Source organism: Cervus elaphus, chromosome X, assembly GCF_910594005.1.
Source record: "Cervus elaphus chromosome X, mCerEla1.1, whole genome shotgun sequence".
NCBI classification, from domain to species: domain Eukaryota; kingdom Metazoa; phylum Chordata; class Mammalia; order Artiodactyla; family Cervidae; genus Cervus; species Cervus elaphus.
The window spans coordinates 134,001,011-134,024,553 of NC_057848.1; the positions used below are offsets into that span (position 1 = coordinate 134,001,011).

The following is a 23,543-nucleotide window of genomic DNA, read 5'->3' on the forward strand; positions in this document are numbered from 1 at the left end:
TTTCATCCTGGGTTTATTTACCCTGTGGTGGTCTTGGGGTTCCAGGAACACAAAACTGGAATCTGTGAGGCCTCTTAAGGCTTTGCTCAGATGCCATACAATGTCTACTACATTTTATTGGTCAAAGCAAGTCACAGTACCTGCTCAGACTCAAGAGATAGGCAAAGACTCCACTACTGGATGGGAAGAGCTGCAGAGAATTTTAATCTACCATCTTTTCTTTAATGCACTTGCAACAGCAATGTTCTAACTAGATTTTTATATTTTTTCCCTCAAAGTACAATACAGTGGCTCTTCCTTAAGGATTGATATAGTATGCGTACCTCAGAGTCCATTGTTTCTTGGATAACATCCAAAAAGAAAACTTTACTTTGCAAAGACATACCCACCGTGCCTTGCTTCAGTCTTGGAGCTGTCATTTTCTTTTGCTCATTTCTTCTATGAAGAGGTGTATTGAAAGTATCCATACTCTTTCCTTTGTACTTTTTATCCTCTGTAAATAGCCCCTTTCTATTTCTAGAACTAATCTAGCTTTTCAGTAAAACTAGAGGAAAAGTCTGTTTCTGCTAACTTGATTGTAAGAAGTGGATCCTAAGAGTGGAGGGCAATTACTAAAAGCTCCCGGAAAGAATGAAGCAGCTGGGCCAAAGCAGAAACAACGTTCATTTGTGGATGTGTCTGGTGGTGAAAGTAAAGTCCAGTGGACTTTAAGGAATAATACTGCATAGGAACCTGGAATGTTAGGTCCATGAATCAAGGTAAATTAGACATGGTCAAGCAAGAGATGGCAAGAGTGAGCATCAACATCTTAGGAATCAGTAAAGTAAAGTGGACATGATATCTCCAATGCCTGCCTGCCTGCCTGCTAAGTTACTTCAGCCGTGTCTGACTCTTTGCGACCCTATGGACTATAGCCCATCAGCCTCCTCTGTCCATGGGATTCTCCAGACAAGAATACTGGAGTGGGTTGCCACACCCTGCTGCAGGGGATTTTCCCAACCCAGGGATCGAACCCCTGTCTCCTGCATCGCTGGCAGATTCTTTACCATCTGAACCATCGGGGAAGCCCCAGGTATCTCCAATACTAGAGCCTAAAAGGATATAGAAAGATGATTAGTCTAGCTTGCCCCTCTCGTAGCGTTCTGTCCACCATGCTAGGTTGTACTTGTTACTGGAGGTTTAGTTATTTGCAGGATCACAAATGCCAGCTGACAGAGCATGAGACCCTCATTTACTTATTTAGCTGACTCCTCTCACCACTTGCCACATATATTTGGAACTCTATAATCAGTCTGCACAAGAGCTGACCCTGTGTGTTCCAGTGTTTTTCAAGTCTCACTGGCCACAAAGGGGAACTGAATATGAACAGGCATGCAAACCTCATCAGTTCCCTTTGCAACCAGCTGAAAGTTGTTTTTAATATAGCGGAAACAGTGTTTTTCTTTTGAGTACAAACCAAATTTCCACCCAAATAATGAAACATTTCTGCTTCCGACAGATCAGGGGACACATAAGAGGACACTACATTGTGAGAAAGGCAATTCAAAGAGAAAGTCAGAAAATAGATAAAACTCAACTGGGGAAGAGAAAGAGGTGCTGCTGAGTATAGGAGAGGAAAGAATTAGAGTTGAGGGTATTGGGGGTGCTAGAAGGTCCTGGTAGGGGATAGAACGTGAGAAGAGGTAGGAAACATAGAAAGGAAATTTGTCTAACAGGAAAGGGCCTGTAACAGCATTACCAGCCGTGTTAAAGGAAGGCATCTAGATCTTTTAGTCCAGAAGTTTGCCACTGGATAACATTTAAAAATAATCACACATCAGAGTGATTACCATTCCCACCTGAGTTTATACCATTGAGCCAGTTGTACAGTGAAGGTGCCTTGTCCCTCCAGTTCGGGATGCAAGGTGGTAACCTGTTCAACCACTCTGATTACACTTAACAAAGCCAAGTGACAGTAACAAAGCAAAGACCCGAGTGAAGGAAAGTTACACGGCTCAAAATAGCCTGGAGTTAAAACTCCCCTCCAGGTGCTCCCCACCATTCTATGCAAAACAAAGAACTCTCTCACCCCAAGAAAAAAAAATGGACCTTAAGGCTGATTACGCCCAGCTCCCAGCCAGTCCCAGCCTCTGGCCAATCTCCAGAATTCCTTGCCCCAGCCATTTAAGAGATAACTATCCTGAACAACCTTGGAGAAGAACAGGCCCCCTTAAGACAGTAGATTTCCACATGTATGCCTATATATACTTACTCTTTTCTTGGGTTAGGGCAGCAGCTCACTAATCTGACTGCTGCCCCTTCTCGCCTCATTAAAGGTGATCTGTTCCTGTAAAGTGCCAGTCTCGTTCTTTTTCCGAACCTCGCCTTCTCTAATTCCCTTACCCTACAATGAGCACCTAACATAACAAATGTCACAAAACTCCCAGAATCCAGCAATTTATTTTATATAGAGTTTAAACAGTCTCTCTAGCAGTGAATATTAACGAATGAATGAACAAAAGAAAGTTCTGGAAAACTGCTTGGGGACCACTGACCATACAGCAAGCAGCCTCCTTCCTCTGCACCGACCCGCCTCAGCCGCACAATCTGAAGAGCCCGAGGGCATGACTATGCAGGCACAGCCTGATGGACCGACAAAGATCACCGGTGGCCCCTGGTTACCACTCATTATGAAGGCAAAACCCAAAACTGTCAAAGAGATCTTAGGAACATCAGATCCAAACCTTATTAAATGCTCAAAATGCTGCCTTCCCAGCCTGCTGAGGATCCATGCTATAATGAAATAGTTCTACTAGCAGATAACTCACTGGCTTCCTATTCTACAGTCAAGTGAAACATGCTGCTTTTGCAGCTCCTGTCCTTCACTGGTCCTCTTTCTGCTTGCTCTCTGAGGCCACACACACACCGTGCCCTCACACACACAGTTTTGTTCTGTCTTTCCTTTAGTCTTCTGCTTTAAGGCTTAATAATCCCATTCTTTCAAACCGCCCCTTTTCTGGCATCCTCTGTTCTGCTACTTGCTCAAGTTTCAGAATATGGTTCTGACCAGCACAAAATAGCATGGGTCTGCACAGCTCTTGTCCTGGCCTTTGCTGTTATTGGTGAAAGCTCAATTGCCCTTTCTGAGTGCTTTCCCCACCTCATTTGGTCCAAGTCAGCTTCCACTGTGTATCTTCCTAGTTCTGATATTTATCTTAAGCTTCTGACCACTCCATTTTGTATATTTCCCCTGTCTTTCTTTTGGCATTTGAGCATTTCAGTAACATACATTGACTGTTTCTTAGCGGCCAGGAACATGTATTCATTCATTTAGCCTTCATAACACTATGAGTTAGGTATTCCTATTATTCTTGTTTTCTCAACAGAGGAAAGAGAGCTTGTACAAGGTTATATAGTAAGTGGTGAAGCAAGAAATTGAACTCAGTCAGTCTGGTTGCAGCAGCTGCCCTATGAACCTGTTATGCTGCCTCCTAGTTCATTATCTAATATTTAATGTCACTAGGCTAAGAAGATCAATTGGATCCAGCCCCACCATAATCCTTGCTGTGGCCTTACCAGTGGGGTGATAATATTCCTGGTCCATTGATTAAGACTCTTCTCCTGGACTCTGTCTGGATGGGCAATACCAACATCTTCATAGACGCCACCTCACTTTTTCTTCCAAGTTTCTCTCACCTGCTAGTGAATGGCCAGTTCTTTCTTTAAATATGTTGATACATTTAACAGATCTACTCCTGGTCTAGGAGACTTTGTATCCCCCTAAAATAATTTGCATGTCTATACTAACATGTTTGAATTTTGTAGATTAACACTCAGGAAACATTTTGCTTCTCAAAGGACACCTCATTTGCACTCCTGTGTACTATATCTGAATGAAATGCTAAGCTGTCTGATTATAAGATCGTTTCATCTACAAATTCTTTAGCTTGGTCCTTGAAGGGTGTCTGTATTCCAGAAGGCCAGGGTTCCTCTAGATTTATTGATTAGAAAATGTCTTCCTTTCCTTGTGGTGACTGGCAGAAGAAACATAAGCAAAGTAAAAGACAAGTCTCAGACTGGTAGAAGTTATTTGCATCCCATATAAAGAACCAAAGATTAGTATACAGAATATCTAAAGAATTAGGTCAATGATTTGAAAGAAAAAAAGAATACAGGCAACTCATTATAGGGAAAAGGGAAAGAGGTGTAGATATGAATAGATCATTCACCCAAGAAGAAACATGAATGGGCAAAGAAAATCGTGAGATACTGCTGCTCCTTTTCACTTGTAATCAAGGAAATGCAAATTAAAACCCTGGGGAGATGCCATTTCACACCTCTCAGATTGGCAAAAGTTAGTAAATCTGATAAAACCAACTATTGGTGAGGATGTGGGTAGAGGCACTCTCATCTTGCTAGTGGTGGAATAGGTGTATAAACTGATAAACATCACTTGGGAGAGCAGTTGGTCACAAATGAAATAAAATGAAAATGTGTATACCCTTTACAACCAAGCATTTCTACTTCTAGGTGTCAGCCATAGAAAATGTCCACACATGCGTGCAGGAGACTTCACTTGAACGTGGTTTCTAATAACGAAACTGTGGAAACCACCTAAAGACCCATTGTTAGGAGAAATGGAGAATCAAACTGTTGTTTGTTCTCACAGTGAACACTATGCATCTGTGAAGATGAATGAGGGGGACCTTCATATATCCACATAAACACAATTTGAGTGAACAAAGTTCCAAAAGGGTGTATTAGTAAGATCCTGTTTGTGTAAATTTTTAAAACAAAAGCTAATGTACATTGTTATTTGTACCACTTATGTATGTTATAATAGGGTAAACATGTACACCAGAGAGATATACACTAATTTTAGGCAAGCAGCTACCTCGAGATGAGCTCTAGTGTATATCTTCTTAGATTATGTATAGGTACAAAGAAAACAGTTAAGTGAGTAGAGCCCAAACATTTGACATCTGCACAATTTAGCTAATGGGTGCTTAGCTGCCTGTTACATTGTATTTTTGTATTTTTGCTTTGTTGTATGTTTGAACTATTTTATACCTAAAAGAAGAGTATATGTGGAATTACCAAACCAGAGTATAACTAACAGTTCACTGTTGCCCCTGGAATAGCTTGTATGGCTTACTAAAGCAAAAAAGAGATTCTGTACATCATCAATACCTGCATCCAAACCATAATTAGAAACCTTTCCCAAAGCTCATCTTAGGATGGTTCTTTGTGCATTTCCTGGGCTATAAGCAAAATTAATAAGGGTGAGATGCTTTAATTTGATTTTTTTCTCCTTCTATTCAACCTGCTTTTGTACTGTTTTATCATCCATATTTCAGGCAGAGCTTTTACAGAGTGTATGAATGTGTGATAGCTAGAAAACTAGTTTTTTAAGATGTTGGTTTTTTTATATCACATACTTTTGATGAGTAATAGCAGAATTTTTGCCCTAACTGCATGGTAATGCCCGTGTATGGTGTGTTTTTTTAATAACAGAAGATATCTCAGTCATTACCGTTTTGCTTGGGCAAAATAAAATGCAAAATGAAAAGCAGTGTTTTAGCAGAGACAGTGCCTATGGAATAAAAGTCTACCAACTTGCATCGCCTCATATAAAAAATACAGTTGATACTTCCATAACAATGCAATTAGGATTAAATTATATTAATGCATGTCAAGCACCCAGCACAGTAAAAGGCACATCAACAAATATATTTTACTCAATACCTTGCTTCCTACTCCCTTGCATGTGAGCTTGAAGGGGCAAAATAAAAGTTTAGAACAAACCTAGCACTTCCTTTTTACCATAGGGTCTATTGTGAAGCCACCATGAAACCAGCCCTCCACATCTTAAATTTGAAAATCACAACTGAACTGAGGCACAATAGCAGGCACTTAGAGGAACTGTGTTCTCAACTGGGTCAAGTAGCTATGAAAAAGGATACTGTATCATCCATTGTGAGAGTTTCTATCTCAACAAAGTTGACGTAATTCAGATTGTATGCTGAGATTCAATTGCTTTGTTCTGATCAAAAATACAAGTTTCTTTAGAAGTTTATGGTGTCCTTTGGTGCCTGACATAAAAGACTCTCCAGTAAATGTCATATCTGTTGTGAATATTTTTCCCACTTTGTGCTTTAGCTTTTATTTTTGTTTATGGTTTTTGACACCCCCCAAAAAATAGTCTACTTTTTAAAGTCAAAACTATGCATCTTTCCCTATTGTTATTTCTATTTTATTAATAGGGGGTCCTCTCCCTTCCACAGATGAGTTAGTGTTTTAATGCATTCATTATTTACATTTAACTCTGATCCACTTGGAATTTTGGGGGGATGTGATACAAGTTGTTTTTGTTCAATTGCTCAGTCGTGTCTGACTCTTTGCAACCCCATGGACTGCAGCACGCCAGGCCTCCCTGTCCATCACCATCTACCCTGTCCATCACCATCTACCCTGTCCATCACCATCCATGAATTTGCTCAAAATCATGTCCATTGTCAATGCCATCCAACCATCTCTAAATTGGCTTTTTATTTTCTTTTAAATAAGCACAGCACTATTTTCAATAAGTGCAGCACTATTTATGATTTCTTCCTTCCCCCGTGCTTTTTATGATGTCATCTCTATCTGCAGGGATTCTCTCTGGAGGCAAGTGTATCAAAGTCACCCAGAAAAGTTTTAAACCCACCTTACAAGATTCTTGCACATCGAGAATCTTGGGTTGCCCTCTGATTTGTTCCTGCTTCTACCCTTTTGAGAGATTAATTTGGCATGTAATCTTATGTATCATTGAGGGTCTGCATAGAGATGTGAGCTCTGCTCCACTGTTAAGTTCATCCTGGCATGTGCTCCATGCAGTGCCATCATTAATAAAGGATAAGAATCAATTTTAATATCTGGTAAAAGAAGTTTCCATTCATATTTCAAAAAACTAGAAAATAATTAGCCTGTTAATATGTTTCTGCAGAATCCAGGCTGCCTGTTGAGAAAACTCTATTTCATGCTGTTTTTCTCTTGTGGATAACTTTCAGTAATGCTTTCCTTCACAGAGCTGTAATTATATTAGTTCTACTTTCATATCAGCAGGACTGAAGAATCTATTTTAAAAAGAAATTGAAAATAAAACCTTCTGTACTAGAACATCATTTTCTTCTTCTATTGACCTGATCTTAGAAATTCAACTGCCATCAAACCCAGCTCTGCACAGAATAACTTTTCCAAAGCTAACTGCAATACTCAGCATTTAGGTCTTACTCTTGCAACCAAGCAGTTAATTTTGCCTTTGTTTGGTTTTGCGTATGTGAGATGTTATTTAGAGACTTGTTCTGAAGATCTGTTGCAAGGTGAGGATAAGTATATACTTCTGCATTTCCCTCTTCTGTATGCTTCTAGAACTAAACCTTGGCTTGGGGGAGCTAGGGACAGTATTTCAATAAGAAATAGAAGGTTATATATAATAAATAGCTTCAAATTTGGTAACTTTAGCAAGTTTTTCTAAAAATGTAGAAATATTCTACAGGACTCAGGTTACTGTAAGGTGTATAGGTTACTATAAGGATTCAGGTTACTATAACATCTATTGTTACGAGCTTATAGATAGGTTGACTTTTATCAAGATTTATTTTGACACAAATATAGCAAGAATTGACTTGGTATACTTTTTTATTCTTTGAGATTGCCATTGTGCAAGGCTTTATAGGAATTCTCACATTTAATATAAATAATGAGAAAGCTTCTAGAATTATGAGTACGTATATGTTACTTTTAATGTTCCTTAACTAGTAATAATAATAGATAATGTAATTTAACCATTCAAACTGTATGTTTACAATAGAGACACATAGGGATATAAATGTTTACTAACAATGTAAAAAAAATTTATTTTGAGAACATGAAAGGAAATCAGTATTGTCATACTTACTCAATTTCAGTTTGGTATTTGTTGATGTTGTCGAAGCAAAGTAATAAAAAATTTATAAGGTCCTACTACATAGCACTGGGAACTATATTCAGTATCCTATGATAAACCATAATGCAAAAGAATGTGAAAAAGAATGTACAAGTATACTTCAATAAAATAAATTTTTTAAAAAGAATATAAGGGCCCTTTCTCTTAGTTTACTCTCTAGTTATTTTTTAATGTACATGAAAATTTCAGAATTTGCTCCTTTTAATTGTGTTCTGCAGGTTTTCTGTACTGTTATGAAATATTTCAAACACTGAGATATATACAAGAAATAATATAACACTCATGTACCACCACACAGGCTACCACATATGTTTTATATTTTTATTGCATATGTACAGATCTGTAAAGAATATGAACATAGTTTTGTATTTTACATAAATCATTTCATATGGTACATACCCTTTGCAGTTTTTGGTTTTTATTCAGTGTTATTTTTGAGAATTCTCCATGTTGATGCATGCAGATGTAGTTTCTCTCTCCATTCCTTTGCTGATGCATACTCATACTTAGGTTGTTTCCATTTGTTTAATATTATGAGCAGTAGGTCAGTGAGCATCTTTACATGTGTTTTATGTATATGTTTTGAGTGCTTCTGTAAGATGTATACCTAGCAGTGAACTTGCTGGCTCATATGGTATATGCATCTTTAATTATACTTTACCAAACTGTGCGGTTCAAGATGGCTAAATTGCTAATAAATCTGTTTTAAGTAAGTTGCAGTCTTAAGTCCTGTAGCTAGGTTATTGAATTTTAGCTCATCTATTGTTTGATTTTTACTGTACAGCATTTAAATTCTTTCCATTTTATCTAAGGAGTGATAGATAATGGGTTGATTTCATTTTTGTTAGAATTTTATTAATTATTATTTTATCTGTTGATAGGCTTAGACATAAATGAATACAATGGCAAATTATACAAGCTTTTCAAATGGCAATGAACATATATTTTCTGACATTTTAAGTCAGTCCTCAAATCAGTTAACTGTTAAACACACTTTAAATTAGTATTCGGTACTTGATTTTGAATAATTACTTTAGTGACTTGAGAAACTATGACATTTTCTTTGATTATTCTATAGTCAAAATCATAAATTTCAGTTAATTTTATAATCTATGTTAACAGCATTAGCCTAACAATATATTTGTGAAAGATTTTATATACAGATGTACTCCAGTGATGACTATAAGCTTACTCTTGAAATATATTACAATTAAGCAAATGAAATATCACAGATAAGCAAAGAACTTCAGGAAGACCTGAGCTTTGTTTCATGATTTTTTGTTCTTCAGGGAATTAGGCTGCATTTTATCACTTTTTCATATGTTCAACATAAGTGCTTTAAGAAGTAGTCTGAATTTTAGCCATGGCAGATGTATCATGTAGGGAGTATCCTGGTTTAAATTCTGAAGTACTTTCACTCCTGCTCGCTTCCCCTTGAAATCGTCTAGAAAGAAGCTGGCACATTATCTTGCGAATATTACTGGACATCAGGAAATACATGACTGGATCTAAACAGCTGTTAAAAGATGAGAAAACCAGCATGATCTCATTGGTTTTGTGAACGATTTCCTTCCAATAGCAAGACGACACATTTAGCTGTGAAGAAATATAGACAAATCGGAAGGCGTGGTAGGGAACAAAACATACAGTAAAAATGATAAGCACAATGAAGGAATTCCGGGCAGTAGTGGCATATTTACCAGAATTCGGAAATTTTGACCTCCTTTTAGAAATCCTCAATAGATTCTTGCCAATCTTAATATATGAAAGGATGATTAGTAGGAAAATTAGCCAGAACATTACCACAAGAACGTAGTTAAAAATTGCTTCTCCTTTTGCATTGAGCTTATCTCTGTAATGGAAGCACATTGTGGAATTATGACCTCCTTTCTTAAGGGTTAAAATGATCATAGTTAAAAATCCAGCAACAGCAACTATCCATACTATACAGCAAACATAAATACTCTGCTTGGTTGTTAATGCCTTCCGTTGTTGGATAGACCGATTAATTTTGATGTAACGATCCAAACTGATGAAGCCAAGCAAAATAATGCTAATATACATGTTCATATAAAATAGTGTTCCCACAACCTTGCAAAGAATCACACCTAGTGTCCACTTGTTTTGATTAATGTGATACATTATTCGGAAAGGGAGGCAGAAGATAAGTAAGAGGTCTGCAATGGCTACATTGAGTAGGTAAATCTGAATGGAATTTCTTTTGCGGTGGATACCCAGAAATACATAGAGGGCAATTATGTTTCCAACCAGCCCCATGATGAAAATAACAGAGTAAAATGTTATTAACACACTAGAGAGTAATTTCTCATCCATGGAGCAGGCAGTAGAATTTGATGCTCCTGAGAAGTTGTATGGCGATTGGACACTATGATTAAAGTGCACTCCTTTGGAGGAGCAAGACCAGCTGCTGACTGAAGTTGTCATCATCGTCACCATCTGATTTCTCATTCTCTTCTGTAGGGATCAAAAAGTGAAGGTGCTAAAAGGACATGTTCCTTGAGTGTAGCTTTTATGTCCTCAGATGTTTCCTACAACAGAATGCCAAACATTGAGTGAGTTGTTTGTTACATTTGTAACAATTAATTTAGCTCAAAGCACAAATAGTAAATGATTGATTTTTCAGACATTGTGAGAAACTTTTCTTTTATCCTACTTTGAACCATGTGGATATCTGCACAATGTATGTGAGAGCATTATGGTATCACAAGACAAGCAGCACATAGTGTAGAAGCTGTTGGAGCATCCTTCACGAACCTTTTCTATCCTATGGTCAGTGTTCAAGGTCTGTTATTATATTAAAATCAACTAAACTATGGAATTGTCTTTTCTTGGGGAAGCTGGGATGGGGAAAGAAATGAAGATAGAGACGACAGCTCATATTTTTCAAAGATGAGTTGTCAGTTTCCCTAAAGTGAAGACATGAGTGAGACATGAGTGAGACATGAGTGAACTGAACCCACTGCTGACCCCTGTCCAGTTTCCTGCCTTGACTCTCCCTCACAGATGGCATTCATTCATTCATTTTGGCACCTACTGCCATGTAGTATGTGACAGACTGTGGCAGTCTCTCATTCCACAGTGGGAATAGAGGTGTGTTAGTTGCTCAGTCGTGTCTGACTTTGCACAAATAGTAGATGATTGACTTTTCAGACATTGTAAAAAATGTCCGACTGTGACCCATGGACTGTAGCCCACAAGGCTCCTCTGTCCAAGGAATTCTCCAGACAAGAATACTGGAGTAGGTTGCCATCCCCTTCTCCAAGGAATAGAGGAAAGAGTTGTAAATTTCTTTTTCAATCTAACACCTCATTGAAGGTATTAAAATCACTAGCCTACAGGGGTGTGCAATTAATGTAACAGACCAATAGAGCACAACACTTGCCTGGTTAGGTAGACTCGCAACATTTGCACAGGAGAGCAAAGTAACCAAACAAAACCAAGACAGGTGATGATGGCCGCCAGAGAGTCAGATTGGAGAGTCCGCTGACCTAGAAGCATAGAGTGGTAATGTAAATAGGATAGAGGACGTGCAATCCAAGATTTTGAAAGCAAGTGCCTGCAGCTGACATAGTCTGTGGGCTAGGGTGTTTGGGACTCTTGGTAGTGTGTGAATTCCACTTGTCTGTGGCAGCAGACAATGTTAGCAATGCTATTTGTTACCTGCTCTTTGTTGGGCATCAGCAGCTCTGAAGAGCTCAGTCTGAGAGGTCATCATAAAGAGAAGATGGGAGGATAGGATTCTAGGGGGTCTCATTGCATCTCTTTCTTAGAATGACTGCCATACTTCATTACAGAAGCTTCTTAGCAGGTGCAACAGACATTCAGGGTCTCATATCAAAATGAGACCTAACTAACTCTGTGACCTTCAGTCAGTAAAATAACCTTTTCTAAGCCTTAGTTTTTTTGTTTGTAGAAATGAAAGAAATGCATTCTACAAACAACAAAACTGTTCTTTTGTTTACCCTGGCACATACAAGTGTTCAGTGACAGATTTAAAACAACACCTTTTGATTATTTTCGTTTTGGTGAATATCTAGTGCTAAGTCGCTTCAGTCATGTCTGATTCTTTACATCCCTATGGACTGTAGTCTGCCAGTCTCCTCTATCCATAGGTTTCTCCCGGCAAGAAGACTGGAGTGGGTAGCCATTACCTTCTCCAGGGGATCTTCCCAACCCGGGGATCAAACCTGCATCTCTTATGTCTCCTTCATTGGTAGGCAGGTTGTTTACCACTGTTGTTGTTCAGTTGCCCAGCCGTGTCTGATTCTTTGTGACCCATGGACTGCAGCATGGATCAGGCCCCTCTGTCCCTCACCATCTCCCCTCTGGGAGTTCATGTCCATTGCATCAGTGATGCCATCCAGCCATCTCATCCTCTGACACCCTCTTCTCCTTCTGCCATCAATCTTTCCCAGTATCAGGGACTCTGAGTCAGCTGTTCACATCAGATGACCAAAATACTGGAGTTTCAGCTTCAGCATCAGTCCTTCCAGTGAGTATTCAGAGTTGATCTCCCTTAAGATTGACTGGTTTGATCTCCTTGCTATCCAAGGGACTCCAGCACCATAGTTCAAAGGCATTAATTCTCTTGCACTCTGCCTTCTTTACAATCCAACTCTCACAATGGTACGTTACCAGTGGGAAGACCATAGCCTTGACTTTATGGACCTTTGTCATCAGAGTTATGTCTCTGCTTTTCAACACACTGTGTAGGTTTGTCATAGCTTTCCTGCCAAGAAGCAAACATCTTCTGATTTCATGGCTGCAGTCACTATCCACAGTGATTTTAGAGCCCAAGAAAAGGAAATCTGTCACTGCTTCCACCTTTTCACCCTTTATTTGCCATGAAGTAATGGGGCTGGATGCCATGATCTTAGTTTTTTTTAATATTTAGTTTTAAGCCAGCTTTTTCACTCTCCTTTACCCTCGTCCAGAGACTCTTTAGTTCCTCTTCACTTTCTGCCATTAGAGTGGTATCATCCGCATATCTGAAGTTGTTGATGTTTCTTTACCCCTGAAGTGCAGTGAAGTCGCTCAGTCATATCCGACTCTTTGCAACCCCGTGGATTGTAGCCTACCAGGCTCCTCCGTCCATGGGATTCTCCAGGCAAGAATACTGGAGTGGGTTGCCATTTCCTTCTCCAGGGTATCTTCCCAACCCAGGGATCGAACCCAGGTCTCCCACATTGGAGGCAGATGCTTTAACCTCTGAGCCACCAGAGAAGCCCTAGCACCTCCTAAATACTGCATGTAAAATGAAGGTGAATATGACAGAGACCCTGCTCTCGGAAAATATCTTTGCAGGAGTGTGCATTCAAACTTTGAATGCTGTAAAGTAGATTTGAATTACCATAATTCATTTCCTGACTTGACATTATACACAGAGAAAAACATTTGAAAAAACTTAGCCCTTCTTAAAACTCTACCCATAATTTCATCCAGAAGAAACCATTTTAGTAGAGCATGAAATTCCAGTTTAAATTTTTGTAAAGAGGGAAATTGAATCCTCGGAAGGGGAACTGACTGGTGAAGAGGAAGTTATGTAATCCCCGGTGACAGCCTGTCCCCAGAGTGCGGGGCTCAGAACAACAGAGGGAGGGAGGCAAGAGGACTGAGTCCAGTCTTTTGTGTGTCTCAACTGCAGGGAGCCAGATTTCACAAAGTTGTTAGAAACTTACAGGCGTGTTTCTGGTCATCTGAAACCCTAAAAAGGAAAAGGCAATCTAGGAAGAATGGCAGGCTGCCAAAAATGGAGCTGAGCATGCAATGTAGATTACCAGGAAGAGGAGAAGGGGCCCTGGAGAGGGACCTGTGTTATGTGGTCACATAGGGAGATGACAGGCTCAGGTAGAAACAGCTCATGGCCACTGTTGAAAGTGAGCTGAGGCATGACAGGTGACGTGATTTTGAGAGCTCAGATAGCTGAATTAACTTTGAAAACTGTAGAGGGGTTTGTTTTTTTTTCTTTTCTTTTCTCCATTGCTATATTTTAAACTCCATTAGAGGGCGACAGAGGATGAGATCGTTGGATGGCATCACCAATTCAATGGCCATGAACTTGGGCAGACTCCAGGAGATGGTGAGGGATCAGGGAAGCCTGGCACGCTGCAGTCCATGGAGTTGCAAAGAGTCGGACACGACCGAGCAACTGAACAACAGAGTTAGGAAACAAGTCCTACTTAATTTGCCTCTGTGTACCAAGTGCTTAGCACAATAAATGCTGTTGAATGAAAGAGGGGATTTACTCAAAAAGTTTGTGAAGTCCTGCATGTGGATATTAAAATCAACTGTTCAAGTACAGGAAGGGTGTTACCTCCATTAACAGAAACACAGTTGCTGTTGACTGCAGTTGCCATATCCATTGTGTGATGTGGCTGCAACAAAAACTAACCCGTCCTTGGTTGACTTCATGCCTATGGAGTGTCTTAAATGAAGACTGTCCTACTAATCCAGTTCTGTCCTCAGCTGGTAAGGTTTGCCCCTGAGTACAGGGTTTCATCCTCCTCAGCACACTAAGAAAAGGCCACAGAGCCAGTGAGGGGTGGGGTGGGGAAGAGCAAGGAGCAAGTGGAAGGAAACAGGCATCTGGAGACGGGAATGCATTCAAGACCACGGAGAAAAGGATTTCACCTTGTGTTGTATCTCTCCCGAAAGCAGAACAAGGACCAGTGAGTGAAAATGCCAAAACAGATGTTGTCTCCTTTTAAGGAAATACTTTTTTAGAATGAAACCGTCTATCTTAGGAAGTAGTAAGGGTCTTAGCACCACAGATTTTTTGAGACTACCATGCTCGGGTACTTTGTAGAAGAAATTCTCAGTAACTCTCAATCCTGGCTACATATTAGAATCCTCTTGATGGATTTTTAAAGATACCAATGCCTGGCCCCCTCCCCTAGATCTTCTGATTTAATTGGTCTGGAATAGACTCCAAGCAATGGTTTCCTTTAAAAGCTTCTCAGGGCATTCTAATGTACAGTCAGAATTGAACCCTTGAGCTAGATGACTGAATCAGTAAGTAATATTTATTTAGCATTTGCTGTGTATCAGGCAGTGTGTTAATAAGCGCATTTATATTATTTCATTTACATAATCCTTATAACAACTTTGTGATAGAGGTATTAATGAAAAATAAAGATGTTCATGATTGCTACCCATGACCACAGATCCATCTGACTTTCAGAGCCAGTGATCCGTTTCACCAAACCTCACTCCTCCTAATCCCATATGATCAGAATTTTCTTTATTAATGATGAGTTCTGTCAGCAATACTTTGATATGATTCCTTTAACACTATCCACACTAGCAATTTTAAGGAAAATTATGTCACCTAAATTTACCTCTTTGAAAAAGGTACTAATCTTTTTATTTGCTATGTTCATGAAAATAAGTCAGTCAGTCCAGAGTTTGCTGAAATTCTCAGAATGCTGAGCAGATTTTCCCCAAAAGTATATCTTTTCAAACTTATTTCTAGGCCTGATAGCCATGATCAAGATGTTTCTAGAAGGCCATTTAGCACAAAACCTAAAACCATTTGCCTCAGCTCCAATCTTCAGATAAAATAAATAGTTGGTTAAGATCAGCAATAAACCTTCCTTGTTTTGCTGCAATTTCAAGCTCAAAGAGAACAATGTATTTTTTAAAATAGTAGTAATATCCATCATTTAGAAGCCCATATTGAATGGCTAGTGTTGTCACTTATTAATGAATTAACAGATTAGATTCCATTTTGAACTTAATGGCTGATTTCTGTCTCCTTTACAATGTGCCAGTCACTTTCTGTTCCCAAGGCCATTTACTGATGTTTTCAAAACTACTTACTTGATTTGTTAAGAATGGCCAGTGAAGATAAGAAACAAATCACTACACTCACAGAGTGGACCAATTTCCCAGTGGATATGAGTTGTGACTTGTGTGAAGTGGTCACTGTGGTTTTTTGATAGTAGATGGTTAATGGTTTTTAGTGGTATTACTTGACAAATCCTGACGTTTGCAACCCTGTCATTAGTGCTGCATTGTACCCACTAGCACCACCTTTCCGTGCCAGTAATTTTTCAACTGGCTGCTATAGGAACTTCTGTACTGGAGGGCAGGACCCAAGATTCCACTGTGGCCTCCAGTGTACAAAAGCTTTTTAAAAGCAGTTTTGGGGGACTTCTCTGGTAGCACAGAGGATAAGAATCCACCTGCCATTGCAGGGGACATAGGTTCAATCCCTGGTCCAAGAGGATTCCACATGCCACGGAGCAACTAAACTCATGCCCCACAACTACTGAGCCCACGCTCTAGCGCCCCCGAGCCGCAACTCCTGAGCCTGTATGCCACAACTACTGAAGCCTGCCCATTCTAGGGCCCGCAAGCCGCAAGTACTGCATGCTGCAACTACTGAAGCCCATGTTCCTAGAGACTGTTCTCTGCAACTACAGAAGCCACTGCAATGAGAAGCCCACACACCACAATTAGAGAAAGCGCACACAAAACAACAAAGACCCAGCACAACCAAAAATAAATGTTAAAAAATAGTTGAAGCTTTTCAGAATTTATAGCTAACAAAATATCAGTGAAAATTATTTGCCATATAATAAATTCATGTATAAAAATGCAATTTGGTTATGTTTGTGAAAACATCACATAGAAAATACATACCTATTTGGCAGTGCTATCAGCCTTTCACATTTGTAGTTTGACGTGATATCCACTGAATCATTCAGGCCATGCTTTAAAAATTGCACTAATTGCTGCATACAAAGTGAAAATTAAAAAGCATGTCATTTTGGAAAGAATACTATTAGTAGTACATAAGGTTTTGTTATCAATTTAACTGTGGTTAAAACATTTTTTAAAATTTAAGTGCATTGACTGAAGTGTATTTTGCTTTTTCTTTTCTCTAATATTCACCATAGTAACCTCTGAAACATGAAACATAAATTTTAATTGGTCCGGTAATGACCATAAAATAGAAGCCATATAATAAAGAAAATACTATCATTAAAAGTAGGGAGTCAACATAACTTAAAAGGTACTTATAATACACTAGAAATTAAGTGTGTTGCATATGAAAATAACTTTTAATTGATTCAAGTAGATCTGCAAGTCTTTGTCCAGGATACAAAACATAGTACAAACAACATGACCGTATTGATAGTATGATCTTAAACATCGCATATCCTAAAGAAGACACAGCCTCATTTTAAGTCAAGTCAAGGCAGTGGTATCCTTCAAGCAGTTTACTCATCAAGTTCTGGAAGCAAAGCGTTGCTAGTCACCCATGAAGCAGGTTTCATTTTTATTATTCAGATCATCAAAATGTAACTTCAAAAACGATCATTTATGCAGTTGAAATCAAGACATACTCACAGTTCAGGCTCTCCTGAAGTAAAAGGAGCTGATCCCCAAGCTTCCCTACACACAGACTTGTCTTGGTGTGTCAGCTGGGTTCCTCCATCCGGTTGTGGTGCAACTGGTTGGGTTTGTCTTTTTTAATATATTTGAATGTGGTAATAGGTGTATTTTTTTTCCTTTCTTTTTTCAATATGACAACCCTTAGACTCCCTGTGAAAATATCAAAAACTTCACCACTATGCAAAACTTTTATCTTTAAGCTCAATCAACACTTAACTTTAGGAAATTGCTTACATCTTTTACATGAATACCTTCCACCTTGACAATTATGAAAAGCTTTCCCTCCTTCCTCCCAAATAAAGAAGTCTATAAATTCTAAGCTAAAATATCCATTTTCTGTTTTTCCTAAATAATGATACGTAATACGCTGTCTGGACTTTTAAAGCATAAGCATTTAATTTCTCTTTCTGGATTCATTTTAGAAACTGGCAATCAACATAAAATGGCATTCCTGTATTGCATTATGGTAACATGAGTAATGAATCGTTTTATTATTTAGTTTTAAAGTGTTACTTAGTGTATTTCATGTATTCCCTTAATTAAGACCTTGGATTTATTTTCTAACAGAATCTTATAATTTTAGGATTAGATGAAATTTGTGATAGTATTCTCTCCTTGATAAACTCTCCCAAGTAGATTGAAATACCTCCTATATTTTAAAGAAAATAGTGAAGTTACTCTGCAGGGAGTGTTTTTGGTCCTAGTCCAATGTTTAACCACTATATGTCCATCTATGTAACTGCTGGCCCTGCAGTTTAATCGCATTTCCCCTTTTTTTGTTGTCATCTGAAATGAAGAAAAGTTAGTTCTTATCCTCCCCATAATTATTGCCCTGCAGCTCTGTTTATTTTGCACTAAATAATATTTAACTCATTGGGCTTTATCTAACAATTCTAATTATCTTAGAGTACATTCTTTCTCCTAAACATCATATTATCCAGTGCTCTTAGTTTGTTATAAATTTGACATATGGGACGGAATATTTTTAAATTGCTAGAATAAAAACATTTTGTAGCTCTTGCTTCCCCCTAGAACTTCTGAGAAGGAAGATCATTACTGTATTGGTCTGGGAGGAATTTCGTGCAGGGGGGTGTAAAAAAGCACATAAATTAAATTAACTACCTTAACTATTTTTAAATGTATAGTTTAGTGGTGTTAAGTATATTTATATTGTGCAAATATACTTTTATTGTTATATTTATGATTTGTAAATATATTTATATTCTTCAGTGGTGCTAAATATACTTATTGTTGTGTTTGTATCTAGAAATTTTTCATCTTGCAAAACTGAAATTCTGTGTCCACTAAACAAGAACCCCTCCTCTCTCTACCCCTACCCTTGGCAACTACCTTTCTACTTTCTGTGATTTTCAGTACTCTAGATAATTCATCTGAGTCAAATCATACAGTATTTGGCTTTTTATGCCTGGCTTATTTTGTTTAGCATAATATCCTTGAGGTTCACCCATGTTGTACCATATGACAGAATTTCCTACTTTTTAAAGATACATAATATTCCACTGTATGTATAGACCACATTTTCTTTATCCATTCATCTGTCAGTGAACATTTGCATTGCTTCCACCTCTTGACTATTGTGAATAATGCTGCAATAAACACAGGTGTGCAAATAAATAGCTTTTCAGAATCCTGGCAGGAATTTTTTAATGACTAGTATTTATTATATGTTCTCTTTCATAAAATCTAATATAAATTTTTTATCATGGTAGCTATTTTTCCACACCTAAGCCATCCCCTTTTCAAAACACTAATTCTGTTTCAATCTTCAGTTCCCTAATGACCCTACTGTGACCCAATTTTGAGTATAAGCTTTTCTTAGTTCTTCCTTTGTATGAGCCTTTTTCCTGTTCATTCTGAGCTTTCTGCTTTTTGTCTCAGTGTTCTTAGCTTATCCCCATACATCCTCTTCCGCTCACCCTTCCCCTTCCTTGAACTTTGTTGCTATCTTAGCTCTTTATACAAAAGATAAAAGTAGAAAAGAAGAAATAAACGGATATGCTGGTTTCGTGCTCTTACTGATATCACCCGCCTCTCTTTATCTAAATCCCAACCCTGGTTAAATTCAGCTGACCTCCCATTCCAGGCCTGAACCCCACCAGCTAAAATGAGGACCGCTGGGTGTAAACACAGAATAGTGTTGATGGGTCTTGCTTTAAACTCATGACCACACACCTTGAGTGGGCTCCTATGCTGCCAGCAGTCCTGCCCTATTTCCTTAGTCTAGGGCTTCTCAAAGCATGGGTTCCCAGACTAGTAGCATCAACGTCACTCAGGAACTTGTTAGAAATGCATGTTCTTAACCTCATCCCAGACCTTATGAGTCAGAAATTTGGGGGGATGTAGGCCAGAAACTCTGTATGATACTAAAGTTTGAGAACCACTGTCTTAGTTCATTTTCCTATCCTTTGAAAATACTTTTTCACACCTTCACTCTTCTCACGCTGCCAACAGCCCCCTCCTCCTTCCCCACTGCCAATTGCTGATCACTTTATTTCAAGTAAATAGAAAATAGAAGTGCTCAGAAGAGAACTTCCTCATCTTCTAACATTCACATCTGTCTGCATCTACAGGTGCCTCCCTCTCTGTCACTAGGGCCAACCCCCTTCCTACTTGTACACTACATCCCATCCCCCTTCTTTTCTAAGGTCATTTTTTTCCTTTCTATAGGATCTTTCCCACCAGCATGCAAATGTCTGTCTTTAAAAAACAAAACAAAACTTCGCTGAAGATGTTGATGGAGTGACCTAATGCATATGTTGTTATGTGAAAATTTTGAGTATTTGTATGCATTGTCTCATTTTCAAAACAAAACAATGGAAGGATAAACCAAAAACTGATACACACAGTTGCCAATGAGGAGGGAGAGACTGGGCTTGAGGAGAGGGAACAAAAGGTAGGCCTCTCTGAAAGGTATTTGTATATGGTTGGACTTCCCTAGTGGCTCAGACAGTAAAGGATCTGCCTGTTATGCAGGAGACCCAGGTTTGATCCCTGGGTCGGAAAGATCCCCTGGAGAAGGGAATGGCAACCCACTCCAGTATTCTTGCCTGGAGAATCCCATGGACAGAGGAGTCTGGCAGGCTACAGTCCATAGAGTCCCAAAGAGTCAATTCAGACAGGGCTGAGCAACTAACAGTTGCCTTTGAAACTTTATGAACATGTTTTGTATAATCAGAACACCAAATTAAGTCAAAATCTAGTTAAAACAAATTGACCTCAGTATGTAACAAATTGAAAGTATAACCACAAGGAGAATTCTTTTAAGTGCCTTTAAAATAGGGTTACAGGTAAAGTATTATACAAGGAATTGCAGGCACCTTTCATGCAGATTCCCCATACGTGAACATTTTACTGGTGAAATGATGTGGTTTGTTTTAAAAGACTTCAGCAAAAATATAATAACAATAAATGGTTGGAGATAGATAAAACAATAATGACAGAATGTCAATAATTGTGAAACTGGGTGATTGGTACATGAAGGCTTTGTTAATTTGGTTTCTCCAGTTGTAAATATTAAAAAGTTAAAGAAACTTCCTTGGCTTCACATTCTCTTATAGCTACATCCCATTTTTCTAATCCTACTACAGTTAAGTTTTGAAAGATATCTGAATTTACTATTTCCACATCATCTCTTCCTATTCTCTCTTGAACATAGTTCAGTGGGGATTTTTGTCTCTGTTATACCACCAAATGGCAACCCACTCCAGTATTCTTGCCTGTAGAATCCCATGGATGGAGGAGTCTAGCAGGCTATAGTCCCATGGGGTCACAAAGAGTTGGACACGACTGAGCAACTTCACTTTCACTTTCATACCACCAAAATCCTTCTTAACGAGGTCATCAGTGAATTTCAAGATATCATGATCAATTCTCATCTTTAATGACTTCTTCGTAGCCTTTCAGCACACCAGTGTCTTCTGATTTTCCCCCTGCTTCACTGTCCAGACATTTTGTTTCCTTTGCTCGATTGTTCTCATCTTCCTTGCCTCAAATACTGGTGTGTACCAGGTCTCAATTCTGTGACCTCATCTTCTCTATAAGTAGTTCACTCCCTAAGTGATTTCATTCATTATCTTGGCTGTAAATATTATGTACATGCTTTTGATCCCAAATTTATCTCTCTAGTCCCAGCCTTCCCTCTCCTGTCTTACATGACCTCACACTCAATTTGTGTGAAACCAAATTCTCGATCCCTCTTTCATATTTCTACGCCTGTGTTTCCCAAATTCAGTAAATGACATTCTCATTTTCACTCAGTTGCTCAGGACAAAAACCTAATTACCATACTTGACCTATCTCTCTTTCACATCCCATATCTAGCAGCAGTTCTTGTCAAATTTACCTTCAGAACATATCCTGAATCTGACCACTTTTTACCCTCCTGGCCTCTATCACTCTGGTCTAGTCCAAATCACCATCTTCTCTTGCCTGAACACCCACGGAAGCCTCCTACCTGGTCTCCTTTCATCCATTCTTGTGCCCTTGCCATTTCTTCTCCCCACAGCAGCTCAAGTGATCCTTTCCAAACCTAAAACTGATCTTCATGCTCTCCTGCTCAAAATTTCCCAATGGTTTCCCATCTTGCTCAGCCTAAAACCCAGAGCTCTGTCCTTGACTTCAAAACCCTAGACAGTAGGGTGGTTGATCATCCGAATCTCATTTCCTACCACTCTTACCTTTGTTCATTCCTTTCCCAACACACTGGCTTCCTCACTCTTCTCCAAGCACAGCAACCCCCTTCGTGCCTCTGAGCTTTTCTATGTAGTCTGTTCCACACCAAGATCTTACCTCCCTGTGACTTTCTGCCACTTCATTTTGGTGTGTCTTCATCTATTACCCTATTAGAGAGGTCTTCTCTGACACTCCTTGTCTTACTAAATAGCAGCTCCCTAGTCTCCAAACCTGTAACACCTACCTCCATACCAGCTTAATTTTCCCTCCCAAACACTTAACATTACTTAACATTACTAGAGTCTTCTATCCATTTATGTATGGTGGTTTCTTTGTTTATTCTTTTAAGTTCCAATTTTATGACTTAGCTCACTAAAGGGTTTGTTGAGAGTAACTGAATCCACACCCTGTTGGATAAATCTCACTGTAACATTAACTTAAGCTTAAATATAGTCAGTTCAGTTCAGTTCAGTCGCTCAGTTGTGTCCAACTCTTTGCGACCCCATGAATCACAGCACACCTGGCCTCCCTGTCCATCACCAACTCCTGGAGTTTACCCAAACTCATGTCCGTTGAGTCAGTGATGCTATCCAGCCATCTCATCCTCTGTCGTCCCCTTCTCCTCCTGCCACCAATCCCTCCCAGCATCAGGGTCTTTTCCAATGAGTCAGTTCTTTGCATCAGGTGGCCAAAGTATTGGAGTTTCAGCTTCACCATCAGTCCTTCCAATGAACACCCAGGACTGATCTCCTTTAGGATGGACTGGTTGGATCTCCTTGCAGTCCAAGGGACTCTCAAGAGTCTTCTCCAACACCACAGTTCAAAAGCATCAATTTTTCAGCGCTCAGCTTTCTTCACAGTCCAAATCTCACATCCATACATGACCACTGGAAAAAACATAGTCTTGACTAGACAGACCTTTGTTGGCAAAGTAATGTCTCTGCTTTTTAATATGCTATCTAGGTTGGTCATAACTTTCCTTCCAAGGAGTAAGCGTCTTTTAATCTCATGACTGCAATCACCATCTGCAGTGATTTTGGAGCCCCAAAAAATAAAGTCTGACACTGTTTCCACTGTTTCCTCATCTATTTCCCATGAGGTGATGGGACCAGATGCCATGATCTTAGTTTTCTGAATGTTGAGCTTTAAGCCAACTTTTTCACTCTCCTCTTTCACTTTCATCAAGAGGCTCTTTAGTTCTTCTTCACTTTCTGCCATAAGGGTGGTGTCATCTGCATGTCTGAGGTTATTGATATTTCTCCCGGCAATCTTGATTCTAGCTTGTGCTTCATCCAGCCCAGCATTTCTCATGATGTACTCTGCATATAAGTTAAATAAGCAGGGTGACAATATACAGCCTTGACATACTCCTTTTCCCATTTGGAATCAGCCTGTTGTCCCATTTCCAGTTCTAACTGTTGCTTCCTGACCTGCATATAGGTTACTCAAGAGGCAGGTCAGGTGG

At 39.1% G+C, this 23,543-nt stretch overlaps 2 protein-coding genes across 10 annotated transcripts in view; one reads left to right on the forward strand and one right to left on the reverse strand.

Moving 5' to 3' along the window:
• The window catches only part of CASK (calcium/calmodulin dependent serine protein kinase), a 370,356-nt gene that overhangs the window by 206,913 nt on the left and 139,900 nt on the right, over nt 1-23,543 (forward strand). The gene's annotated exons all lie outside the window — the stretch shown is intronic.
• On the reverse strand, nt 8,274-17,461 carry GPR34 (G protein-coupled receptor 34). 2 transcript variants are annotated; one of them, XM_043895782.1, is made up of 4 exons: nt 17,342-17,461; nt 16,631-16,722; nt 11,370-11,475; nt 8,274-10,515 (listed from the first exon to the last, which is right to left on the reverse strand). In XM_043895782.1, exon 4 carries the CDS (start codon nt 10,433-10,435, stop codon nt 9,305-9,307), a length of 1,131 nt encoding a protein of 376 aa, XP_043751717.1. In that variant the 5' UTR covers nt 10,436-10,515; nt 11,370-11,475; nt 16,631-16,722; nt 17,342-17,461; the 3' UTR covers nt 8,274-9,304. The 2 variants fall into 2 exon arrangements, with proteins under 2 accessions (XP_043751717.1, XP_043751719.1); XM_043895784.1 differs by lacking the exon at nt 11,370-11,475.